The sequence below is a fragment of the Passer montanus genome, unplaced genomic scaffold (assembly GCF_014805655.1).
Source record: "Passer montanus isolate IOZ18808 unplaced genomic scaffold, ASM1480565v1 scaffold101, whole genome shotgun sequence".
NCBI lineage: Eukaryota > Metazoa > Chordata > Aves > Passeriformes > Passeridae > Passer > Passer montanus.
In genome coordinates, this window is record NW_024356616.1 from 1,661,205 (window position 1) to 1,680,776 (window position 19,572).

The 19,572-nt window shown below is 56.6% G+C and overlaps 2 protein-coding genes across 6 annotated transcripts in view; both read left to right on the plus strand.

Moving 5' to 3' along the window:
- Nucleotides 1-5,623, plus strand: part of TCF7L1 (transcription factor 7 like 1) — a 16,534-nt gene extending 10,911 nt beyond the window's left edge. The window contains exons 5-11 of one of the 2 annotated variants that reach the window (XM_039715104.1): nucleotides 799-901; nucleotides 1,146-1,229; nucleotides 2,348-2,491; nucleotides 2,578-2,737; nucleotides 3,556-3,663; nucleotides 4,421-4,493; nucleotides 4,583-5,623. In XM_039715104.1, the coding sequence (XP_039571038.1) occupies nucleotides 799-901; nucleotides 1,146-1,229; nucleotides 2,348-2,491; nucleotides 2,578-2,737; nucleotides 3,556-3,663; nucleotides 4,421-4,493; nucleotides 4,583-4,998 (1,088 nt within the window). In that variant the 3' untranslated portion in view covers nucleotides 4,999-5,623. Of the gene's footprint in view, nucleotides 1-798; nucleotides 902-1,145; nucleotides 1,230-2,347; nucleotides 2,492-2,577; nucleotides 2,738-3,555; nucleotides 3,664-4,420; nucleotides 4,494-4,579 lie in introns of both variants that reach the window. The other variant, XM_039715096.1, reaches the window with a different exon arrangement.
- Nucleotides 5,624-10,958: 5,335 nt separating this feature from the next.
- Nucleotides 10,959-17,310, plus strand: TGOLN2 (trans-golgi network protein 2). 4 transcript variants are annotated; one of them, XM_039714943.1, is made up of 6 exons: nucleotides 10,959-11,113; nucleotides 11,609-11,700; nucleotides 11,813-12,399; nucleotides 12,430-13,222; nucleotides 14,581-14,664; nucleotides 15,138-17,310. In XM_039714943.1, the coding sequence occupies exons 1-6, from the start codon at nucleotides 11,044-11,046 to the stop codon at nucleotides 15,141-15,143; spliced, it is 1,632 nt and encodes a 543-aa protein (XP_039570877.1). In that variant the 5' UTR covers nucleotides 10,959-11,043; the 3' UTR covers nucleotides 15,144-17,310. The 4 variants fall into 4 exon arrangements, with proteins under 4 accessions (XP_039570877.1, XP_039570868.1, XP_039570895.1 ...); XM_039714934.1 differs by having other exon boundaries at nucleotides 11,813-12,391; nucleotides 12,422-13,222; XM_039714961.1 differs by having other exon boundaries at nucleotides 11,813-12,271; nucleotides 12,422-13,222.
- Nucleotides 17,311-19,572: the final 2,262 nt, after the last annotated feature.

The window sequence follows — 19,572 nt, forward strand, 5'->3', positions numbered from 1 at the left end:
GACATCTGGGGGAGCAAGACTGGGGGACACAGCTGGGGGAGCAGGGGGAATGGGGTGGGGGACGTGGGTAGGGGACACCTGGGGGAGCAGGGAATGAGGGACATCCTCTGGGGGAGCACAGGGAGCTGTGGGGAGTGGGCTGGGAATTTGGGGCTCTCCCATGGATGCTGCCTCTGCCTCTCAGCCCAGCCTGTGGGATGGGGCTGGGGGTGCAGGCAGGGACTGGGGGGGGGGTCCTTGCCCAGCGACAGCTCGGGCTGGGGTGTGGGGATCCCCCCAGGGCTCTGCTGTGGCTGTTTCAGCTCTGCCCAGCCTGGGTGATGGGACCTGCTCAAAGGGGGGACTTGGGGTGCTCAAAGCAGGGAAATAGGGTGCTCAGAGGGGGAGATGGGGTGCTCAGAGGGGAATGTGGGGTGCTCAGAGGGCAGGGAAAGGGGGTGCTCAAAGGGATGTGAGGTGCTCAGAAGGAAATGGGGTACTCAGAGAGGGGATCTGGGGTGCTCAGAGGGAACTGAGGTGCTCAAAGCAGGGAAATGGGTGCTCAAGGGGGGATCTGGGGTGCTCAGAGGGATCTGGGGTGCTCAGAGGGTATCTGGGGTGCTCAGGGGGATCTGGGGTGCTCAGAGGGGAATGTGGGGTGCTCAGAGGGATGTGGGGTGCTCAGAGGGAAATGGGGTACTCAAAGAGGGGAGCTGGGGTGCTCAGGGGGATCTGGGGTGCTCAGGGGAAAGGTGCTGGAGGGCAGGGGGGGCTCTGAGGCTGCGTGCCCCTGTTCTGACCCCCCCTCTCCCCCCACAGGGATCCCCCGGCCGCCGCACCCCCCCGAGCTGCCCCCCTACTACCCGCTGTCACCTGGAGCCGTGGGGCAGCTGCCACACCCGCTGGGCTGGCTGGTGCCACAGTAAGGACGGGCTGGCCCTGGCACGGGGACCCTGGGGGCCTCGCTGAGACCTTCCTCCTCCTCCTCCTCCTCCTCCTCCTGCTCTCTCCACTTCTGCAGGCTCCTGGTGGGGTGGGAAGGGAGGGACTCCCCGCTGCTGGAAAATCTGGGAGCCTGGCAGCTGGAAATCAGCTGAAGGCCACTCCAAGGGTTGCCCCTGAAGCAGAAAGATCCTTTTTTCTCCCTAAAACTTGTGTTTTTGTAGGCAAGGACAGCCCGTGTACTCCATTCCTGCTGGCGGCTTCCGGCACCCGTACCCCGCCCTGGCCATGAACGCCTCCATGTCCAGGTGGGTCTCGGGAGCACAGGGACCCTCGGGGCCACCCCGCAGCTGGCACTGCCTTTGGGACACCTGGCTGCCCACAGAGCGTGGCCAGGACGCTGAAAATGCCCCCGGAGGGCGAGGGTGGTCCCCAGGGTGGAGGAGTGGGACGTCCCACAGGCTCAGGGCGTCGCTGGGGCTGGAGCGGTGTCACCATCTCAGAACTGGGGTGGGACCTGGGGGCTTGCGGGGGGACTCAGGGTGGCTTTGGGGAGTGCAGAGAGGATTTGGGGTTTCCAGGGTGGATTGGGGTTTCCAGGGTGGATTTGGGTTACCAGGGTGGATTGGGGTTTCTAGAGTGGATTTGGGATTTCCAGGGTGCATTGGGATTTCCAGGGTGCATTGGGGCTTCCAGGGTGCATTGGGGTATCTAGAGTGGATTGGGGTTTCCAGGGTGGATTGGAGTTTCTAGAGTGGATTTGGGGTTTCCAGGGTGGATTGGCGTATCTAGGGTGGAATTGGGGTATCTAGGGTGGATTGGAGTTTCCAGGGTGGATTTGGGGTTTCTAGAGTGGATTGGGGTTTCCAGGGTGGATTGGAGTTTCTAGAGTGGATTTGGGGTTTCCAGGGTGGATTGGCGTATCTAGGGTGGAATTGGGGTATCTAGGGTGGATTGGAGTTTCCAGGGTGGATTTGGGGCATTGGGGTATCTAGAGTGGATTGGGGTTTCCAGGGTGGATTGAGGTTTCTAGAGTGGATTTGGGGTTTCCAGGGTGGATTGGCGTATCTAGGGTGGAATTGGGGTATCTAGGGTGGATTGGAGTTTCCAGGGTGGATTTGGGGTTTCTAGAGTGGATTGGGGTTTCCAGGGTGCATTTGGGGTTTCCAGGGTGGATTATGGGTTCCAGCACAGTTTCGGGGTTTCCAGGGTGCATTGGGGTTTCTAGAGTGGATTTGGGGTTTCCAGGGTGCATTGGGGTTCCAGCACAGTTCTGGGGTTTCCAGCGTGCCTTTGGGGTTCCAGCACGTCCCCAGCCTTTCCAGCCCGGCTGGCTTGAGGCGGGTGCTCTCTGAAGCCAGGAGGTGCTCGGGGGGGGGTCCTTGGCTGCCTGTGACCCCCCCTCCTGCGTGTCCCCCCTCTGCAGTCTGATGTCCAGCCGCTTCTCCCCGCACATGGTCCCGCCGCCCGCGCACGGGCTGCACCCCTCGGGCATCCCCCACCCCACCATCGTCTCACCCATCGTCAAGCAGGAGCCCTCCCAGCCCAGCTCCAGCCCTGCAGGCAGCTCGTGAGTGGGGGCCGGGGGTCCTGGGGGTGGGGGCTGCTCCTGGGGGAAGGGTCCTGACCGCCCCATCCCGCTCCTTGCCGTGGCAGGAAATCCCCCGTGGCGGTGAAGAAGGAGGAGGAGAAGAAGCCCCACATCAAGAAGCCTCTGAATGCCTTCATGCTGTACATGAAGGAGATGAGGGCCAAGGTGGTGGCTGAGTGCACGCTGAAGGAGAGTGCGGCCATCAACCAGATCCTGGGGCGGCGGGTACGGCGGGGACCCCCAGACCCCCGAGCCCCTGGCTTCCCTCTGCTCTGATCAGCCCTGACACCTGGGCACTCCAGCCCTGAGACCCCCCTGAGCCCCTGGCTTCCCTCTGCCCCTGGATCAGACCAGCCCAGGACCCCTCAGAGCCCCTGGATTCCCTCTGCCCCTGGATCAGACCCCACCCCTGGTCACTGCCAGCCCAGGACCCCTCAGAGCCCCTGGATTCCCACCCCACTGATCAGACCCCACCCCTGGGCACTGCCAGCCCTGAGACCCCTCAGAGCCCCTGGAATCCCTCTGCCCCTGGATCAGACCAGCCCAGGACCCCTCAGAGCCCCTGGATTCCCTCTGCCCCTGGATCAGACCAGCCCAGGACCCCTCAGAGCCCCTGGATTCCCTCTGCCCCTGGATCAGACCCCACCCCTGGTCACTGCCAGCCCAGGACCCCTCAGAGCCCCTGGATTCCCACCCCACTGATCAGACCCCACCCCTGGGCACTGCCAGCAGGATGGGCAGCAGGTCCTCGGGGTCAGCAGTGTGGATTTGGGGATTCCAACATGGTCTTGGGGTTCCCAGAGTGGCCCTGAGGTCTCCAGTGTGGATCTGTCCATTCCCAGAGCAACTCTTCGGTTTCCAGTGTGGATTTTGGGGTTCCCAGCCTGGTTTTGGGGTTCCCAGCATGGATCTGGGGGTTCCTGGGGTGGCTCTGGGGTTCCCAGCATGGATCTGGGGGTTCCTGGGGTGGCTCTGGGGTTCCCAGCATGGATCTGGGGGTTCCTGGGGTGGCCCCGGTGTCCCCAGCGTGCTCTGCCCCGCAGTGGCACTCGCTCTCGCGGGAGGAGCAGGCCAAGTACTACGAGCTGGCACGGAAGGAGCGGCAGCTGCACTCGCAGCTCTACCCGACCTGGTCGGCGCGGGACAACTACGTACGTGTGGGACCCCCGGGGCTGGGCTGGGGGCTGGCTGGGCTCGGGGGCAGAGTTTGGGGTGCTGGAGGGGGCTGACTGTGCTTCCCAGGGTCAGGCTGCTGGGAGGGGGCTGGCTGTGCTCAGGGGAAAGAATTTGGGGCACTGGGAGGGGCTGGCTGTGCTTGGGGGTCAGAGTTTGGGGTTCTGGCTGGGCTCGGGGGGCAGAATTCGGGGTGCTGGAAGGGGCTGGCTATGCTTCCTGCGGTCTGGGTTCTGGGAAGGGGGCTGCCTGTGCTTAGGGGACAGAGTTTGGGGTGCTGGGGAGGCTGGCTGTGCTCAGGGGCAGAATTTGGGGTGCTGGGGGGGGCTGGTTGTGCTTGAGGGGCAGAGTTTGAGGTGCTGGGAGGGACTGGCTGTCCTCGGGGGGCAGAATTCGGGGTGCTGGAAGGGGCTGGCTATGCTTCCTGCGGTCTGGGTTCTGGGAAGGGGGCTGCCTGTGCTCAGGGGACAGAGTTTGGGGTGCTGGGGGGTGCTGGCCGTGCTTGAGGGACAGAGTTTGGGGTGCTGGAGAGGACTGGTTGTGCTCGGGGACAGAATTCAGGGTGCTGGCTGTGCTTGGGGGGCAGAATTTGGGGTGCTGGCTGTGCTCGGGGGACAGAATCCAGGCTGCTGGGACCATGACTGACAGTGCCAAGCCCCTACACCTCCTCCGCCAGCCATGTTCCTCACCACAGCCCCCCAGCAGCTGCGAGAGGAGCCAAACTCTCTTTTGCAGGGCAAGAAGAAGAAGCGGAAGCGCGAGAAGCTGGCCCAGCAGCAGCAGCAGCAGCAGAGCCACGACGCCGACAGTGAGTACCCCCCAACGCCGACAGTGAGTACCCCCCGCCCGGCCTGCGCCGCGCCGTGCCCCTCACGGCCTGCCCGTCCCCCCCAGCAGGCTCGCTGCCCTCCCGGAGCAAGAAGCCCTGCGTGCCCTACCTGCCGGCCGAGAAGCCGTGCGCCAGCCCGGCCTCGTCCCACGGCAGCATGCTGGACTCGCCGGCCACGCCGTCGGCCGCGCTGGCCTCGCCGGCCGCGCCGGCCGCCACGCACTCCGAGCAGGCCCAGCCGCTCTCGCTCACCACCAAGCCCGAGGCCAGGGCCCAGCTCGCCGTCCTCGCCAGCAAAGCCAGCTCTTCCTCCTCCTCCTCCTCCTCCAGCCTCGGCAGCCCGGCCTCGCTGCTCTCCAGGCCTGTCCCCTTTGCCTCGGTGAGCCCCGCAGCCCTGCTGGCCGCCCCGCCCGGCGCCGTGCCGGCCGCCCTGGCCGCGCTGCAGACGCAGCCGCTGTCCCTGGTCACCAAACCTGCTGACTGAGGGACAGCGCTGGCCCCCCTGCCCTCCAGCCCCCGCGCCCCCTCCCCGCTGTACATTGCAGAAGCCACAATCAAGATTCAAACGCAGCCAAAATCATTATTGGTCAATATTTGACCCTTTCTGAACTCTTTGGAAGCAGACTCTGGAGGAAGGGGCTTTCTGCTCAGAGCTGCTGCCAGCAGTCGACCTAAAGACTGTTTTTATTAAAAAAAAGGAGAAAAAAAAAAAAGGAGAAGAAAAAAAAAATGGAATAGACCCTCCACAAGGTGCCGACGATGGGGGTCTCTGGGATGAGCTGAGTGCCCGTCGCTGCCGTGGGGCACGGGGATGAGCCCTGCACGGTGATGCCAGCACCAGGCACGGCAGGAGTTGACTGGAACTGGCACTCCATCCCGGCTCCAGGAGCAGGAAGGCCTCCATCTGCTCCCAAAATCCTGCCCCCGTGCCCAGCTCCGTCCTGGCAGGGAGCTGGCCCTGCCCCGGGGATGCTGCCTCGTCGGTGCTGCTCCTGCCCGCGCTCGCGCCGGGGCGGGCAGGGTCTGGGGCTGAGCCCTGGGAGGGGCTGTGTTTTTATCACCTCAAAATCCTGTTATTTTTCACAAAAGGAAATAAAACTACAGCTGCAGCTCACGGTGTGAGTGTGGTCTGTGTGGGAAGCGCTCGCCACTGTTCCTCTGCCACCTTCCTGGGAAATACCTCGGGATGGAATCCCGCTCCTTCTCCTGAGGTCCAGCCCCTCTGTCGATGGGCTCAGGGGGGTTTTGGGGTGCCCACCAGCAGTGTGCAGCTTGCTGGAGTTACCCAGGCATCAGAACACGGGGGGGTGGGTGAACCAGTGCCTGAGAAGCCGGGGAGGACTGGGAGTTACTGGTGTGTACTGGGTCCTCTGGGCCTGCTGCTTCCAAACCAGGGATGAAAAAGGACCAGCAGAACACCAACCTGATGGATTTTCAACCCATTGGGAGTCCTCAGTCAGTTCCACATTGGACTCCTCCCTCTCCTGGTATTTCAGCAGGGAAAAAATGGAGTCCTCAGTCAGTTCCACATTGGCTGTATCAGGACTCCTCCCTCTCCTGGTATTTCAGCAGGGAAAAAACTCAATTTTCCCCCTGGAACTCACGATTTTGTTTCTGTTGCAGACTGGCTTGGAGCTGCACCTGCCTGGAGCTGATTTACGGGGTTCACAGTCCTGTTCCATCCCCTCTGGATCTCCCTGCCCTGCCTGGCTGCTCTCCACCCTCACCCCTCCTGCATTTTGGGGAGCATGGTGTCCCCCATTCCCAGGCATGGTGGTGGCTGAGCCCATCCCGTAGCTGCTGGGCCTGGTGGGACTTTGGTGCATTTGGGGCATCAGTGACACTTTTTCCTCATGCTCTGCTGTGACATTTCTCCTTTCCAGTGCTGAGAAGCCACCAGGGAAGTATTTTTAAGGAAGTGGAGCAGCAGCAGAGCACCTGTCTGCAGGTAGAGGGGAAAGGGAACCTCACAGGGACTGAGGATCTGTCTGTGTTTTCCAGATGTGGCATCCATATCTGCAGCAGAAAACACCTGGATTTGAGGATTTTCACACCAGAGATGGGCAGAACTACAAAATTCACACCTGAGCCAGTCCCCAGCCGCGTGAGTCCTGGGAACACACCTGGGGCTGGCTCCAAAACCTTGAGAAAGCTCCTGATGCCTTTGCAAGCAGCAGTGGGACCTCAGCAGGAGCACGGCTGCTCTGTCCAGCTGAGGAGCATCGTGTGGACAGCTGGAATTGCCACCTTGGAGCACCCAGAGCTGAGCAGAGAGTGCAGCTCACACAGGTGTTGGGTGCCACCAAATCCTCCCCGTGCCCCGAGCATCCCTGCTGTGCCCACCCCCAGATCTGGGAGGTGCTTCCATTCCAAATTATTTAAGATTTCCTGCTTCCAGAGAGAAAAAGCTGCGTGAATTCCGGGGCTGGAGCAGGATTGCTGCTGGGGAGGAGCAGCCACGTGTCGTGCAGCTGGGGCACAGGGGATTAGGGTGTCACCCAGAACGTGCGTGGCCGTGGCTTGAAAAGAGGCAAAACGGAGCTTTTTTGAGAGAAACTGTTCCAAGAAAGTGGTTTTTTTTTGGTGAGCAGCGCCCGGAGGACGCGCGGCCCCGCTCTCCCCAGCACCAGGAGCAGGCTGTGCACAAACAGCCCCTTGAATTGGATTTCATGGGACATTAGAGGCATGGAGAGACCTGTCACAAGGATTAAATCCGAGCCAGAGCCAGACAGCTTCAAACAGATGTTGGGCTTCAGCAGGAGAATATTCCTTTGTTTGCCTCAGTGTTTTCCCATACGGAAAAGGAACATCTGTTCCAAAGCTTTCGGGGTGCTCTGGGGCTGGGGCAGGGTGGGATTATCCCTGCCAGGAGCCATTGGCCACCAAGCCCTGCTCCTGGGGAAGGAGGTGACACCAGGGGAGCAGAGCCCCAGCCCTGGGTGCCCTCTGGAACAGATGGTGGGACCCGTGTCCCCCGCAGCTGGGTGACAATGCTGCATTCAGGGTGGCTGTCCACGGAAAATGGGTTTTCCTTGTCCCCTGGAATACTTCTACAGGTGTGTCTGCCCACAGGAGGGGACTGCAGCGAGTTGTTCTTTAAGGTCCCTCCCAACTTGAACCATTCTGTTGTTCTACAAGAGGAAAACTCTGGGCTTTGTCTTTGTTGTGGGGAAAAAAACTGACATCCTGCGTGTTTCCATTGGGGATGGTGTGACCAGGAGGTCTGGAGGCTCCACTGCTCAGCTTTGGACAAGTTTTGGGTGATGCTCCCCAGGATTTAGCCTGTCCTCAGAGCCAGGAGGTGAAATGGAGCCAGCAGCCCGGGATGTGGGGGGCCTGGGGTAGTCCCCAGCCTCTCTGGATGTGCCTCAGGGGGCTCCAGGAGAGGGACTGGGGATGAGGGACGGAGGGACAGACACAGGGAATGGCTCCCACTGCCAGAGGGCAGGGCTGGATGGGAGATTGGGAATGAGGAATTGTTCCCTGGCAGGGTGGGGAGGGGCTGGGATGGAATTCCCAGAGCAGCTGGGGCTGCCCCTGGATCCCTGGCAGTGCCCAAGGCCAGGCTGGGCACTGGGGCTGGAGCACCTGGGATGGTGGGAGGTGTCCCTGCCATGGCAGGGGCGTGGGACGAGGTCACCTTTAAGATTCCATCCAGCCCAAACCGTTCCCTGAGTGCATAAAAAGGTCAGGGACCCTCCCCAGCTGTCCCGTGGCCACTGCCCCGTGCGTGCCTGGCCAGGGCTGGGGGCACCTGGGGGGCTGCTCTCGGGTCTGGGGGCTCCTCCCGCCCCCAAAACCCGATTTTTCCATCCCAGCCCCCCCTCCCTTCCCAGCCCTGCCCCCCTGCAGGCTGGCCAGGCACTAATTGAAAAGCCTAATGAGGTCCCAGGGGTCTCCTGCAGAGATGGAGCTAATTAGGGGCTGCACCACGAGCTCCGAGGTTTCTTCAAACCTCTTTTTTTTCGGGGGCTGGAGGGGAGGGAGCGCCAGATGTCCGGGGTAAGGCTGCTGCTCCCGTCCTCAGGGCTCCTGCCAGAGCAGCTGGTGCAGAGGCAGTGGCTACACTTAATACATTTTAATTAGCATCATTAAATTCTTCCATTTGCTAATTGTTTCTCCTTTTGATCCTTTATCCTGCCCAGATTAGCCCTCGGGGGGGAAGGGGCGGGATGGGGGATGCAGACACGTCGGGGCGAGGTGAGGACTTTATTATCCTGACACCAGGCCTGGGGACAGCGCGGTAAAACACCCCAATTAGCGTTAATTAAGGCCAGATCCGCCTGTCCAGCCGGCTCAGGGAAAGAGCCATCCCCAAAAAGTGAATCTGCAGGGGTTGGGGGGAGCAGAGGGCACCAGGAACGCCCCAAAACTGGAGGTGGGATGCAGAGCCCTGCTCAGGTGAGAGCCTGCTCAGGTGTTGGGGTGTCCCGTGGTCCTCGGGGGGATATTCCAGAATCCGGGATCCAGGAGCAGCAGCTGCCGCCAGGTGAGGGGAATTCTGCTCCTGTGGGCAGAATTCCATCCCCAGGGGCACGAACTTGGCCTCTGCTCTGTCCCTCTTGACTCGCAGGGGGAGAAACAGCCTCAGTGCTCTGCTAAAATCCCAAAAAATCCCCGGGCCAGCGGGTCTGGTCTCCTTGGAAAGGCTGGCACGGGCAGGGCAGGGCAGCAGGGATGGCTGGAGATAGCTGAGCTGAGCTGAGATCCCCCAGGGATGGGGAAAAAGAAACCCAGGAGAGGAGAAAATCAGCCTCAATCCAAGGCAGGATCGTTCCCAGTCCCCGCTGGTTTCCTTGGGATGTTTGTCCTGTGGTTTAGGGTTAAGTGGAGCCATGGAAGGGTGTGATTGCTGCTGGAGAATGGATATTCAGCCTGGAGAAGGGAGATTTGACAGACTAAACCAGGGAAACTGAAAGAAGTGAAACGTCCTGGGTGCCTGCTGGTGGGCACAGCCAGTTTGATGCTCTGGAACAGGACAGGCACGCTCGGGCCGAGAAAGGAAAACAGCAGGTTATCCCAAAAAATGAAACGGCATCGGAAAAATAGCAGGTTATCCGGAAAAAAAAGTAAATAAAATTAAAAAAAAAAAAAAGGAGGGTATTAAAATAAATAAATAAATAATACCTGAAAAATAGCAGGTTATCCGGAAAAAAAAATAAAAAAAATTAAAAAAAAAAAAAGGAGGGTATTAAAATAAATAAATAAATAATGCCTGAAAAATAGCAGGTTATCTGAAAAAAAAGTAAATAAAATTAAAAAAAAAAAAAGGAGGGTATTAAAATAAATAAATAAATAATGCCTGAAAAATAGCAGGTTATCTGAAAAAAAAGTAAATAAAATTAAAAAAAAAAAAAGGAGGGTATTAAAATAAATAAATAAATAATGCCTGAAAAATAGCAGGTTATCTGAAAAAAAAGTAAATAAAATTAAAAAAAAAAAAAGGAGGGTATTAAAATAAATAAATAAATAATGCCTGAAAAATAGCAGGTTATCTGAAAAAAAAGTAAATAAAATCCGAAAAACAACAGGGTATAATAAATAAATAAATAAATAATGCCTGAAAAATAGCAGGTTATAAAAAAAAAAAGTAAACAAAATCCGAAAAACAACAGGGTATTAAAAATAAATAAAAAAAAAAAAAATTTAAAAAAATAGCAGGTTATAAAAAAAAAGTAAATAAAATCCGAAAAACAACAGGGTATTAAAAATAAATAAAAAAAAAAAAAATTTAAAAAAATAGCAGGTTATAAAAAAAAAGTAAATAAAATCCGAAAAACAACAGGGTATTAAAAATAAATAAATAAATAAATAAAATAGCAGGTTATAAAAAAAAAGTAAATAAAATCCAAAAAACAACAGGGTATTAAAAATAAATAAATAAATAATTAAAAAAAATATAGCAGGTTATAAAAAAAAAAAAGTAAATAAAATCCGAAAAACAACAGGGTATTAAAAATAAATAAAGAAAGAAAGAATACAAAAAAAAATAGGTTATCAAAAAAAAAGTAAATTAAATCCGAAAAACAAGAGGGTATTAAAAATAAATAAATAAATAAATAGTACCGAAAAAATAGCAAGTTATCCAAAAGCAGCATCCAGAGCTGTCCTGGAGCAAAGGAAAAACAAAAGGAAAAGGAGCCCAGATTTCCTGCCAGCTGTCCTCACTGACTCCCCATCTCAGGCCCAGAAACAGACCCCAGAACAGCGGGTTTTGCCCCAGTCCGGCGGGGTTTACCCCAAACAGGCGGGATTTACCCCAAACCTGTGAGTTTTACCCCAAAATGCGGCTGTGCCCGCCAGGGGGCGCCAACCGCCCCCCAAAGGGGCTCCCAAGCCCCGCCCCCAGCCGGAACAAGCCCCGCCCCGCTCTCGCGGCCACGCCCACAACCAATCCCCTCCCCGCACACCGAGGCTCCGCCCAAACGCTCAAACCCCGCCCCCTCGCGGCCGCTCTCGCTCCGCGCCGTTCGCTCTCGCGAGAGCCGTGCCGGGAAGCGGCCGAGCCGGCGCTGAGGGCCCGCCCGCCATGGAGGCCCCGCGGGCGCTGCCGCTGCTCCCGCTGCTGCTGCTGCTGCTCCTGGGGCTCTGCGCCGCCGGTACGGCACTGCCGCGGGGGCGGGAGAGGGCAGCGCAGCCCTTGGGGCGGGAGAGGCGGGGGGTCGGGCACCGCGCTGGGTGGGGGGCGCCCGCTGCCCTTGGGTCACCGGGGTTCCGCCCTTGGCAGCGCCGCTGCCCCGAGCTCCCCGTGCCCCTCGGCTCCGGTGGTGTGTCCCTCGGGAGTGTCCCCTGTACCCCTCGGGGTCTCCCCTGTGCCTCTCAGGGTCTCCCCCGTGCCCCTCAGGGTCTCCCTGTGCCACTCAGGGTCTCCCCTCTGCCCCTCGGGGGTGTCCCCTGTGCCCCCCGGGGGTCTCCCCTGTGCCCCTCAGGGTCTCCCCTCTGTCTCCCGGGGGTCTCCCCTCTGCCTCCCGGGGGTCTCCCCTGTACCCCTCGGGGTCTCCCCTGTGCCTCTCAGGGTCTCCCCTGTGCCCCCCGGGGCTCTCCCCGGTGCCCCCGGTGCCCGCTGACCACGCTCCCCGTGTTTGTCACCACAGGCAGCTCTCACACCGGGCCCGGGGGCTCGGAGGGAGCCGGAGCAGCTGGCAGCCACGAGCACACGGCGAACGGAAACGAGCAGAGCAACAAGGGAAAGCTCAGCAGTGGTGACCCACAAACAAACCCGAGCAGCGCGGATGAGAACGCGGCAAACAACCAGCAGGACAACAGCCTGACTGAAAAGGGCACCGAGGAGCGACAAGGGGAAGCTCAGCAGTGGTGACACACAAACAAACCCGAGCAGCGCGGATGAGAACGCGGCAAACAACCAGCAGGACAACAGCCTGACTGAAAAGGGCACCGAGGAGGAGGAGGAGAAACAGTCCCAGAAAGGCTCAGAGGCTGCTCAGGATGGCCAAGGTGCCAATGGCAGCGCTGGAAGCAGCGGGGCAGCAGGGCAGCAAGGAGCTGCGAGCCAGAGCAGCAGCGGTGGTGACACAGGCAATGGTGGGCAGGAGGGCACAGCGGGCAGCTCTGCTGGGCAGGGCAATGCCAACAGTGCCAGCGCTGGCCAGGGCAATGCCAACAGTGCCAGCGATGGCCAGGGCAATGCCAACGTCAGTAATGGCCAGGGCAACACCAACGATGGCACTGGTGTCCAGAGCAGCACCAACAGTGGCACCGATAGCCAGAGCAACCCAGGCAGTGGCACTGTTAGCCAGGGCAGCACCAACAGTGTCAGTAATGGCCAGGGCAACACCAACGATGGCACTGGTGTCCAGAGCAGCACCAACAGTGGCACCGATAGCCAGAGCAACCCAGGCAGTGGCACTGTTAGCCAGGGCAGCACCAACAGTGTCAGTAATGGCCAGGGCAGCACAAACAGTGCCAGTGATGGCCAGAGCAACACAGGGACCAGCACTGGAGGCACGAGCAGCACAGGCAGTGGCACTGGTAGCCAGGGCAACACAGGGACCGGCACTAATGGCGAAAGTGGCAGCCAGAACAACAACAATGAGCAGAATGGTGTCAGCCAGAACAGCCAGGGTGGCAGCCAGGCAGGGGGCACTGACAGCGGGGGCAGCAAGGAGGGCAAGGAGAGCAGTGGCAAGGGCGAGAACACAAATGGCAGCACCAACAAGGACAGCACCAACCAGAACAGCAACAACCAGGACAACAGCAAGAAGGAGCAGGGCAGTGATGGCAAGGACAAGAACACAAGTGGCAGAAACACCCAGAACATCAACACCCAGGACAGCACCAACCAGGACCAGAGCAACACCCAGGGTGGCAGCAGTGGCAGGAACCAGGCTGGCAACGGGGCCAGCAGCCAGGGCGGGCAGCAGGCCCAGGCTGAGAGCCAGGGCAGCGCTGCTGAGGAGCAGCCTCAGGGCCAGGATGGTGCACAGCAGCCCCAGGAGGAGCAGGGCCCTGTGTCACAGCCAGCTCCCTCCCCCGGGGACGGTGACAGCTCCTTGGAAAACGAAGAGAGCGCCGCGGAGGACGTGGCCAAGGCCGAGGAGGGCAGTGACACCTCCCTGGACCTGCACAGGGACCAGAGTGTCCCCTCCCTGCCCAGGGCCCGCTCGGAGAGCAGCCACTTCTTTGCCTACCTGGTGAGCACGGCTGTGATTGTGGCTGCCCTGTACGTGGCCTACCACAACAAGCGCAAGGTGAGCAGCCCTGCTGGGGCTCGGTGTGTGCTGAGGGTCCCAGGGGGAGGGGGGAGAGCAATCTGAGCCCATATTTCTTAGAAGGATGATTTATTATTGAATAGATCATAATATATTAATATATTGTATAAATATCATTATTATTATTATAGGATAATATATATTGTAGCCATTATATTTTATGAAAAGTCCTTTGCTAGGATTTTTCTCCTGAGAAGCTGAGGAGCCTCAGGAAAGAAATGTATAAGCAATTACAATCTGCTGCTGTGGAATGCAACAGGTGCAGCTGTGTTTGGTTGTTTCTAATTAATGGCCAATCACAATCAGCTAGCTCGGATTCTCTGAGAGTCACAAGCCTTTGTTATTCATTCCATTTTTGTCCTTTCCAGCCTTCTGATGGATCCTTTTCTCTATTCTTTTAGTGTAGCTTTAATATATAATTTTAATATAATATATATCATAATATAATAAGTCAGCCTTCTGAAACATGGAGTCAAGATTCATGTCTCTTCACACAAAGCATCAACCATAATATTCGTTAATATATCATAATGATATGATAATATATTAATATATTATGACATTATAATAAAAATTCTATACTAAACTATAGAGAAACGATGCAGACAGAAGGCTAGACAGGAAAGAATAATAAAAACCCCTGACAGACCACAGAGTCTGATACAGCTGGACTGGGATTGGTCATGAAGTAAAAACAATTCACATGGAACCAACCAAAGATGCACCTGCCACATTCCAAAGCTGCAAAACACAGGGAGAAGCCATCAGATAATATTGTTTTTGTTTTCCTCTGAGCTTCTCATCTTCCTGGGCAGAGGGATTTTTCATCAAATATCTTGGTGGCAGGTGGGACCAGCCCTTTCCCCCTGTCCTGACTGGTTTCTCACCAGTATCTCCCAGTTTGATCCACGTTTGTGTGGTCCCACAGCAGCAGGAGGGTTGTGGCCAGGAATGGGGCTGGATCTGGTGGGAACTGGGTGTTCTCAGCTCTGCTGCTGATTTTCAGAGGTGAAGCCACAAAGGGGTGTGAGATCCCTCCATCTTATCTCTGACAGTTTCCTGCTGGCAGTTTTCTGTAGCAGCAACACGAGGTTGGGGTTGTTTTTTCTCACATAAAGCTGGTTTTGAGGGAGGATTAAAAAAAAGAAAATTCTTTCTGTTTTCTGCTGAGCAAACCTCCTTATCCATCTCAGGAATGGTTGAGTACTGGCATTTAATGTTTCAATGCTTGGGCACAGGAAAAGGGTTGTGGGAGCAGATGAGCAAGAAACCAGAGGTGAACCTGTGCTGGAAGCTGCTGTTCCACTCACCCTGTCTCCATTTTTCTCTCTCCAAAGATCATTGCTTTTGCTCTGGAAGGAAAAAGATCAAAAACTGGTCGACGGCCCAAATCTGGTGATTATCAGAGACTGGATCAGAAGGTGAGATTCCAGCCCAAAGTGGGGGTTGGAAACACAAAATAGTGTCCCTTTGCATTAGAAAGGGTCCCAAAGCCCCAGTCAGGAGTTTGGGAGAGCACAGTTTGGTGCAGAAACAAGGTTTTGCCAGGAAATGGAGAAATAAGACTGAGAAGTGCTGGCAGAGCTGACCCAGGGCACAGAGTTGGGCTGTGCTGAATGGCTTTGGCACTGATCCAGACGACTTGTCAGAGAGGATTTTAGTGGGAGAAAGGGTAGGATTTGGGGAGAAATCCCTTTCTTCAGTCCCTTTAAACCCTGCTCCACCTCTTGCCCTTCAGGGCAGATGTGCCTGTCATTATTTTCTGCCATAGGAAGAGGAGAGTTAGGAAAACAAAGGCAAGAGCTTGTGTTTGCTTTGCTTCTCAGGTCTGGGCAGAGCAGCAGAGTGATTCTGAGCTTTCAGGAGGTCCCAACCTTTCCTCTTGCCTTTGCAGCTCTAGGTTCCTCCTCAGATGCTGGCGGGGATGCAGTGCTGCCACAGCTGGATTCCAGTCCACGGGAAGGAGGGGAAACGCTTTTTGTTTTGCACCTGCACCTTGATAAAACCTCTCACTTCCCTAAATCGCTCCTTTCCCAGCTGCCTTGTTTTCCCCCCGGGTGTCTGGCTGCTGGAAAAGCCAGACCCTGAACTTGTGTGTCCTAATGCAATGGAATTTGCCATCTGCTGGACTGACCCCTCCTTCTGGGGGGGGAAATTAAGGATCTGCTGCACAATGAGCCATGGGACTGTCCCTTGCCTGGGAGCAAAGCTGCCTTGCTCTCCTCCTGCCCCTTCTCCAGCTCCTGGGTTTGGATGCTCAGGTTGGGAGCATCTGAGTTCTCCTGTGCTCGTTTGGAACTGACCCAGCAGAGGCTCAGATTTGGGTTTTCTCTCCCTGATCAGCTCTCACACCCAGATTCCCTTTTTCCACACACCCCTTTGGCCGTGCTGGAGCAGTTTTTGTAGCTCTGATTCCTGCTCCATGCAGCTCTCTTCCCTCCCAGTGCTCCCAGTTCAGCTGTTGCACTGGGGGTGTTGGTTGTGGAGGGGGTCAGGCTGAGGGGGCTCCATGCCCTGGTGGGTCAGGGATTCAGGTGGGAACATTGCTTCCTGCCCTTGTCAGGTGTGGGAAGGAAGGAATGTAAATCCCTGAGGAGTTTGGGATGAGGGAAGCTCCCAGTCCCTCCAGTTTGGGCTGGCACCGGGCAGCCCAAGGGTTGGTGCCCCACTTACACCTGTGAGGTGATTTTCATTCCTGCACTTCTGCTCCCCAGAGGTGTCTGGAGAGGGCACAAAGTACCTGCTTGGCTCCTGCTTTGGGTTTTTCCAGGGGAAAAAAAGGATTTGAGGAGCCCAGAGCTGCTCAGGTGGGCACCCAGCTGTGCCACATCAGGTGCCAGGCGTGTGCCAGTCCCACACTTGCTGACTGACTGCACGGGGAGAGTCCCAGAATGGTTGAATTCCCTCCTGGGGGGCTTTTTTCTGGCCTTGCCAGGCTGGGGAGCAATCAGCTCCTTGCCCTGTGGTCACCTTGCACAAGGGCAGGGCTGTTTGCTGGTCACTGTGAAAGCTGCAGCTCTACTTTTGATTTCCTAACGCTTCATTCCATGAGGGGAGGGAGGGCTTGGCCTTCTCCAAACCCTAAAACCATCCATCCTTTCCCTTTTTGCTGGCTCTTGGCAAGCTTGAGAGTCCCCCTTGGCTTTAAAGAGCTCTCAGGGTTTCCCTAGGAAACATCTAGGATGCTAAAAGGACTTCCAGGAGTTGTTTGGAGAGCAGGAGGGTGGAGGGAAAGGGAAACAGGGCTGGGAATGCAGCTCTGGGGAAAAAGGCTGGGAAGCTCCTGCCCCAAAACAGCCTCCTGAGGGGTCAGCCAGGCCTGGGGAGGGCACAGTGGCTTTTGGACACAGCAGGGAGAAAACCCTGCTGCAGTGTCTGGGGTTCCTGGCCTGCTCTGGCCAGGATGTTTTTTTGGAGTGTGTGCTCTTTTTGGAGTGTGAGTGCTCTACGCTTGCTTTGTCCTGGTTTGTGGTTTTTTAAACTGATTAATAATTTAGAAAGGCTTTCTATTTTTTCAGCATCTGCTTCCTTTTCTATCCTGGGAGCTGTTTCAACCCCTCTCTTGCCCCAGGCTGTGGGAATGGAATTTTGGACCTCAAGCACCTGGATCCCAGGCTGAGCCAAGCATTCCTGAGTGGGTCTGGGGAGAGGCACATCTCACACCAGGCTGAATTGAGGGCTTTTCCCCCAAAATCCCCCCACCAGCACTTCCCAAGGGTGATGTGCCAACAGTCTGGGCTGCCCCAAACCTCTGGGGTTTGCTCCCAGTGTGTTGGGTTTTGTGGTGGTTGTGCAACGTGTCCCAAAGGATCAAGGTGCACAGAACCTTTTCCCTTTGGACACACGTGCTTTCCACGGATGCTGTCTGTTGGTACAGAGGGGTTTTTTGCCAAATATTCCTACTTTCTAGGCTTGAACCAGCACGTGATTTGTTTTCTGCTGCAGTGCAATGCACCTTGCTTGGAAGGATCAGAATTTTTTACAGTTCTTTGTACTGTTCTTTTTTTATTTTCTGTGTGGTGAAATCAGCAAATGGATTAAAAAACACCCAAAAGGTTGAGTTTTCACTTCTCTCTTGCTTCTGTTTTTTTTTTCACGTTCTTTGCATGGTTTTCACTGACACCTGGCACCAAAGGTGCAGGGTGGCTCCTCTTTATGCAAAACCCCTTGATTTTGGTGAAAACACCATTTTTGTGGAGCTGTCTGTGCTCAGAGCTCCGTGTGCAGCCGGAAGGAGCCCAGCCAGGCCCAGCCAGAGCGGATTTGAAATTTCCAGGGCCCAGCATCAGCCCAGCTCCACTGGGTGCCGTGAGGTCAGGGCCCAAGAGGAGATTAAAGTGCTCTGGACGCAGCTTAGTCGTAAGCTCTGCTCTTGGATTTCTTCTTCCTCCTGCAGGGAGCCCCAGAGGACAATGCCAGGGTGTCCCAGCTCCTTGGAGCAGCAGCTGGAGGCTGCAAAAGAGTGGTGTGAACAGGGAAAAGAAGGTGCCTGGCCCCCAGTGGAGGCTGAGGCTGCCCTGGGGAGTGTTTCCTGCTGGGAGTGGAACAAAATCTTTCCTTTCCCCACCTCGTTTCCCTCCCAGGAGGAAATCCTGCTCTCCACTCCCCTCCAGTCCCAGCTGGGAGCAGGCAGGGCCACTGGTTTTCCTGAGGATGGGCTACTGACAGCTTGCAGGAGGAAAAAAGGGTGAAAATTTGGGATGGGGGGGGTGGGAGAGACCTTAGAGACCCCCCCCAGTTCCAAGCCTTGCTGCCAGGGGCTCAAAGCACTGCTGTGCTCTGTGTCCTTAGGGTGATTTCCCAAAAAAACCCCACTGCAATGTGCTCCAGGACCCCCTGCCTGCCCTCACCCTGATCTCAGAGGGCTGGAAAGGCCCCAAAATGCTTTGGCAGGCGTGGTGGGGCAGGAGCAGCCCTGAGGACAGGTCCTGTCCCTGGTGCAGGAAGCAGAGGGGGCACCCCAGGGGTGGGGAGTGCCCCTGGGGTCATCTGGGGGTCAAAGTCAAAGTCCATGAGTGGAAATAATAAATAAAATAAAATCAGAAATGCTTTGCCAGCTGGGTTGGGCTCTGCTTATCGGGGCAGGATTGAGACATTCTGATAGAGGCAGCTCAGCAGAGAGGCCCTGGGGGTGGAGGAGCTCTCATGCATGAGAAACTGGGTGAAACTGGGTGAGACTGGGTGAAACTGGGCACGGGGCTGTGCCCTTCAACCCTCTTGGAGTGCAACTCAAGAGAGTGCAGCTCTTCCCAGCTGGGTTTTGGGCTGTGCTGGCAGGGGGCAGGATGAGAGGAAACAGCCTCAGGTTGGATTTTGGGAAGATTCCTCTGTGGAAACAGCAGAGCAGGCCTGAGCAGGGGTGGAGATCCCATCCCTGGGGGTTCAGCAGCTGTTGTGGCACTTGGGGACAGGGGTCAGTGGTGGCCTTGGCAGCTGGACTCGGTGGTCTCGGGGCTTTCCCAGCCCAGATGATTCCAGGGATCTGGGAAATGCTGCAGCCACTCCCAGCCTGCAAACCCCATGAGAACCACCCTGGGTTTGTTTTATCTCATTTCTCCTGAGGGCTCTGAGTCCTGCACGGCCTCCTGAGCAAACAGGTGAGCCTGAGCTGATCTCACAGCAGGTATTTTCCTTACGGGCAGGGCACCAGCCAAGCAAACACATCAGCTTTGCCTCTGCGTGGCAAATTCCACAGCCTGGGACCATTGGTTTGGATTAAAAATCCACCAAAATGGCTGAGGTGGCATTTGCAAGGCTGGAGCTCTTTGGGGTGAGAAAAGCAGGAGGAGAGGCAGGTTTGGGTCTCCTCGGAGCTGCTGGGGGAAGGTTGGGTGTCACTGGGCCTAAATCAGATTTTCCTGCTCTGCAGAGGGTCCCTGGGAAGAGGAGCTGGCTTGTTAAACCCTCCCCACAGCAGGCTGAGCCCCTCACCTTCCCAGAGGAATTTTTGGTTGGTTTTCCTGTAACTTGGCCCTTTCTCTCCACGTGTGGCAGGGCACAAACTGCTGCTGGTCACTCAGGATTTCCCCCTCAGGAGCCCTGTGTCTGCAGCAGGCTGGGAGTGGGGCACTAACGTGGATCCACAGGGCTGAGGAAGGATGCACAGCCTGCAGGGTGAGAGGAGGGACAGGAACACTGTGTCCTGCTTGGGAGAGACCTTACAGACCACCCAGTGCCACCCTGCCATGGCAGGGACACCTCCCACCATCCCAGGTGCTCCAGCCCCAGTGCCCAGCCTGGCCTTGGGCACTGCCAGGGATCCAGGGGCAGCCCCAGCTGCTCTGGGAATTCCATCCCAGCCCCTCCCCACCCTGCCAGGGAACAATTCC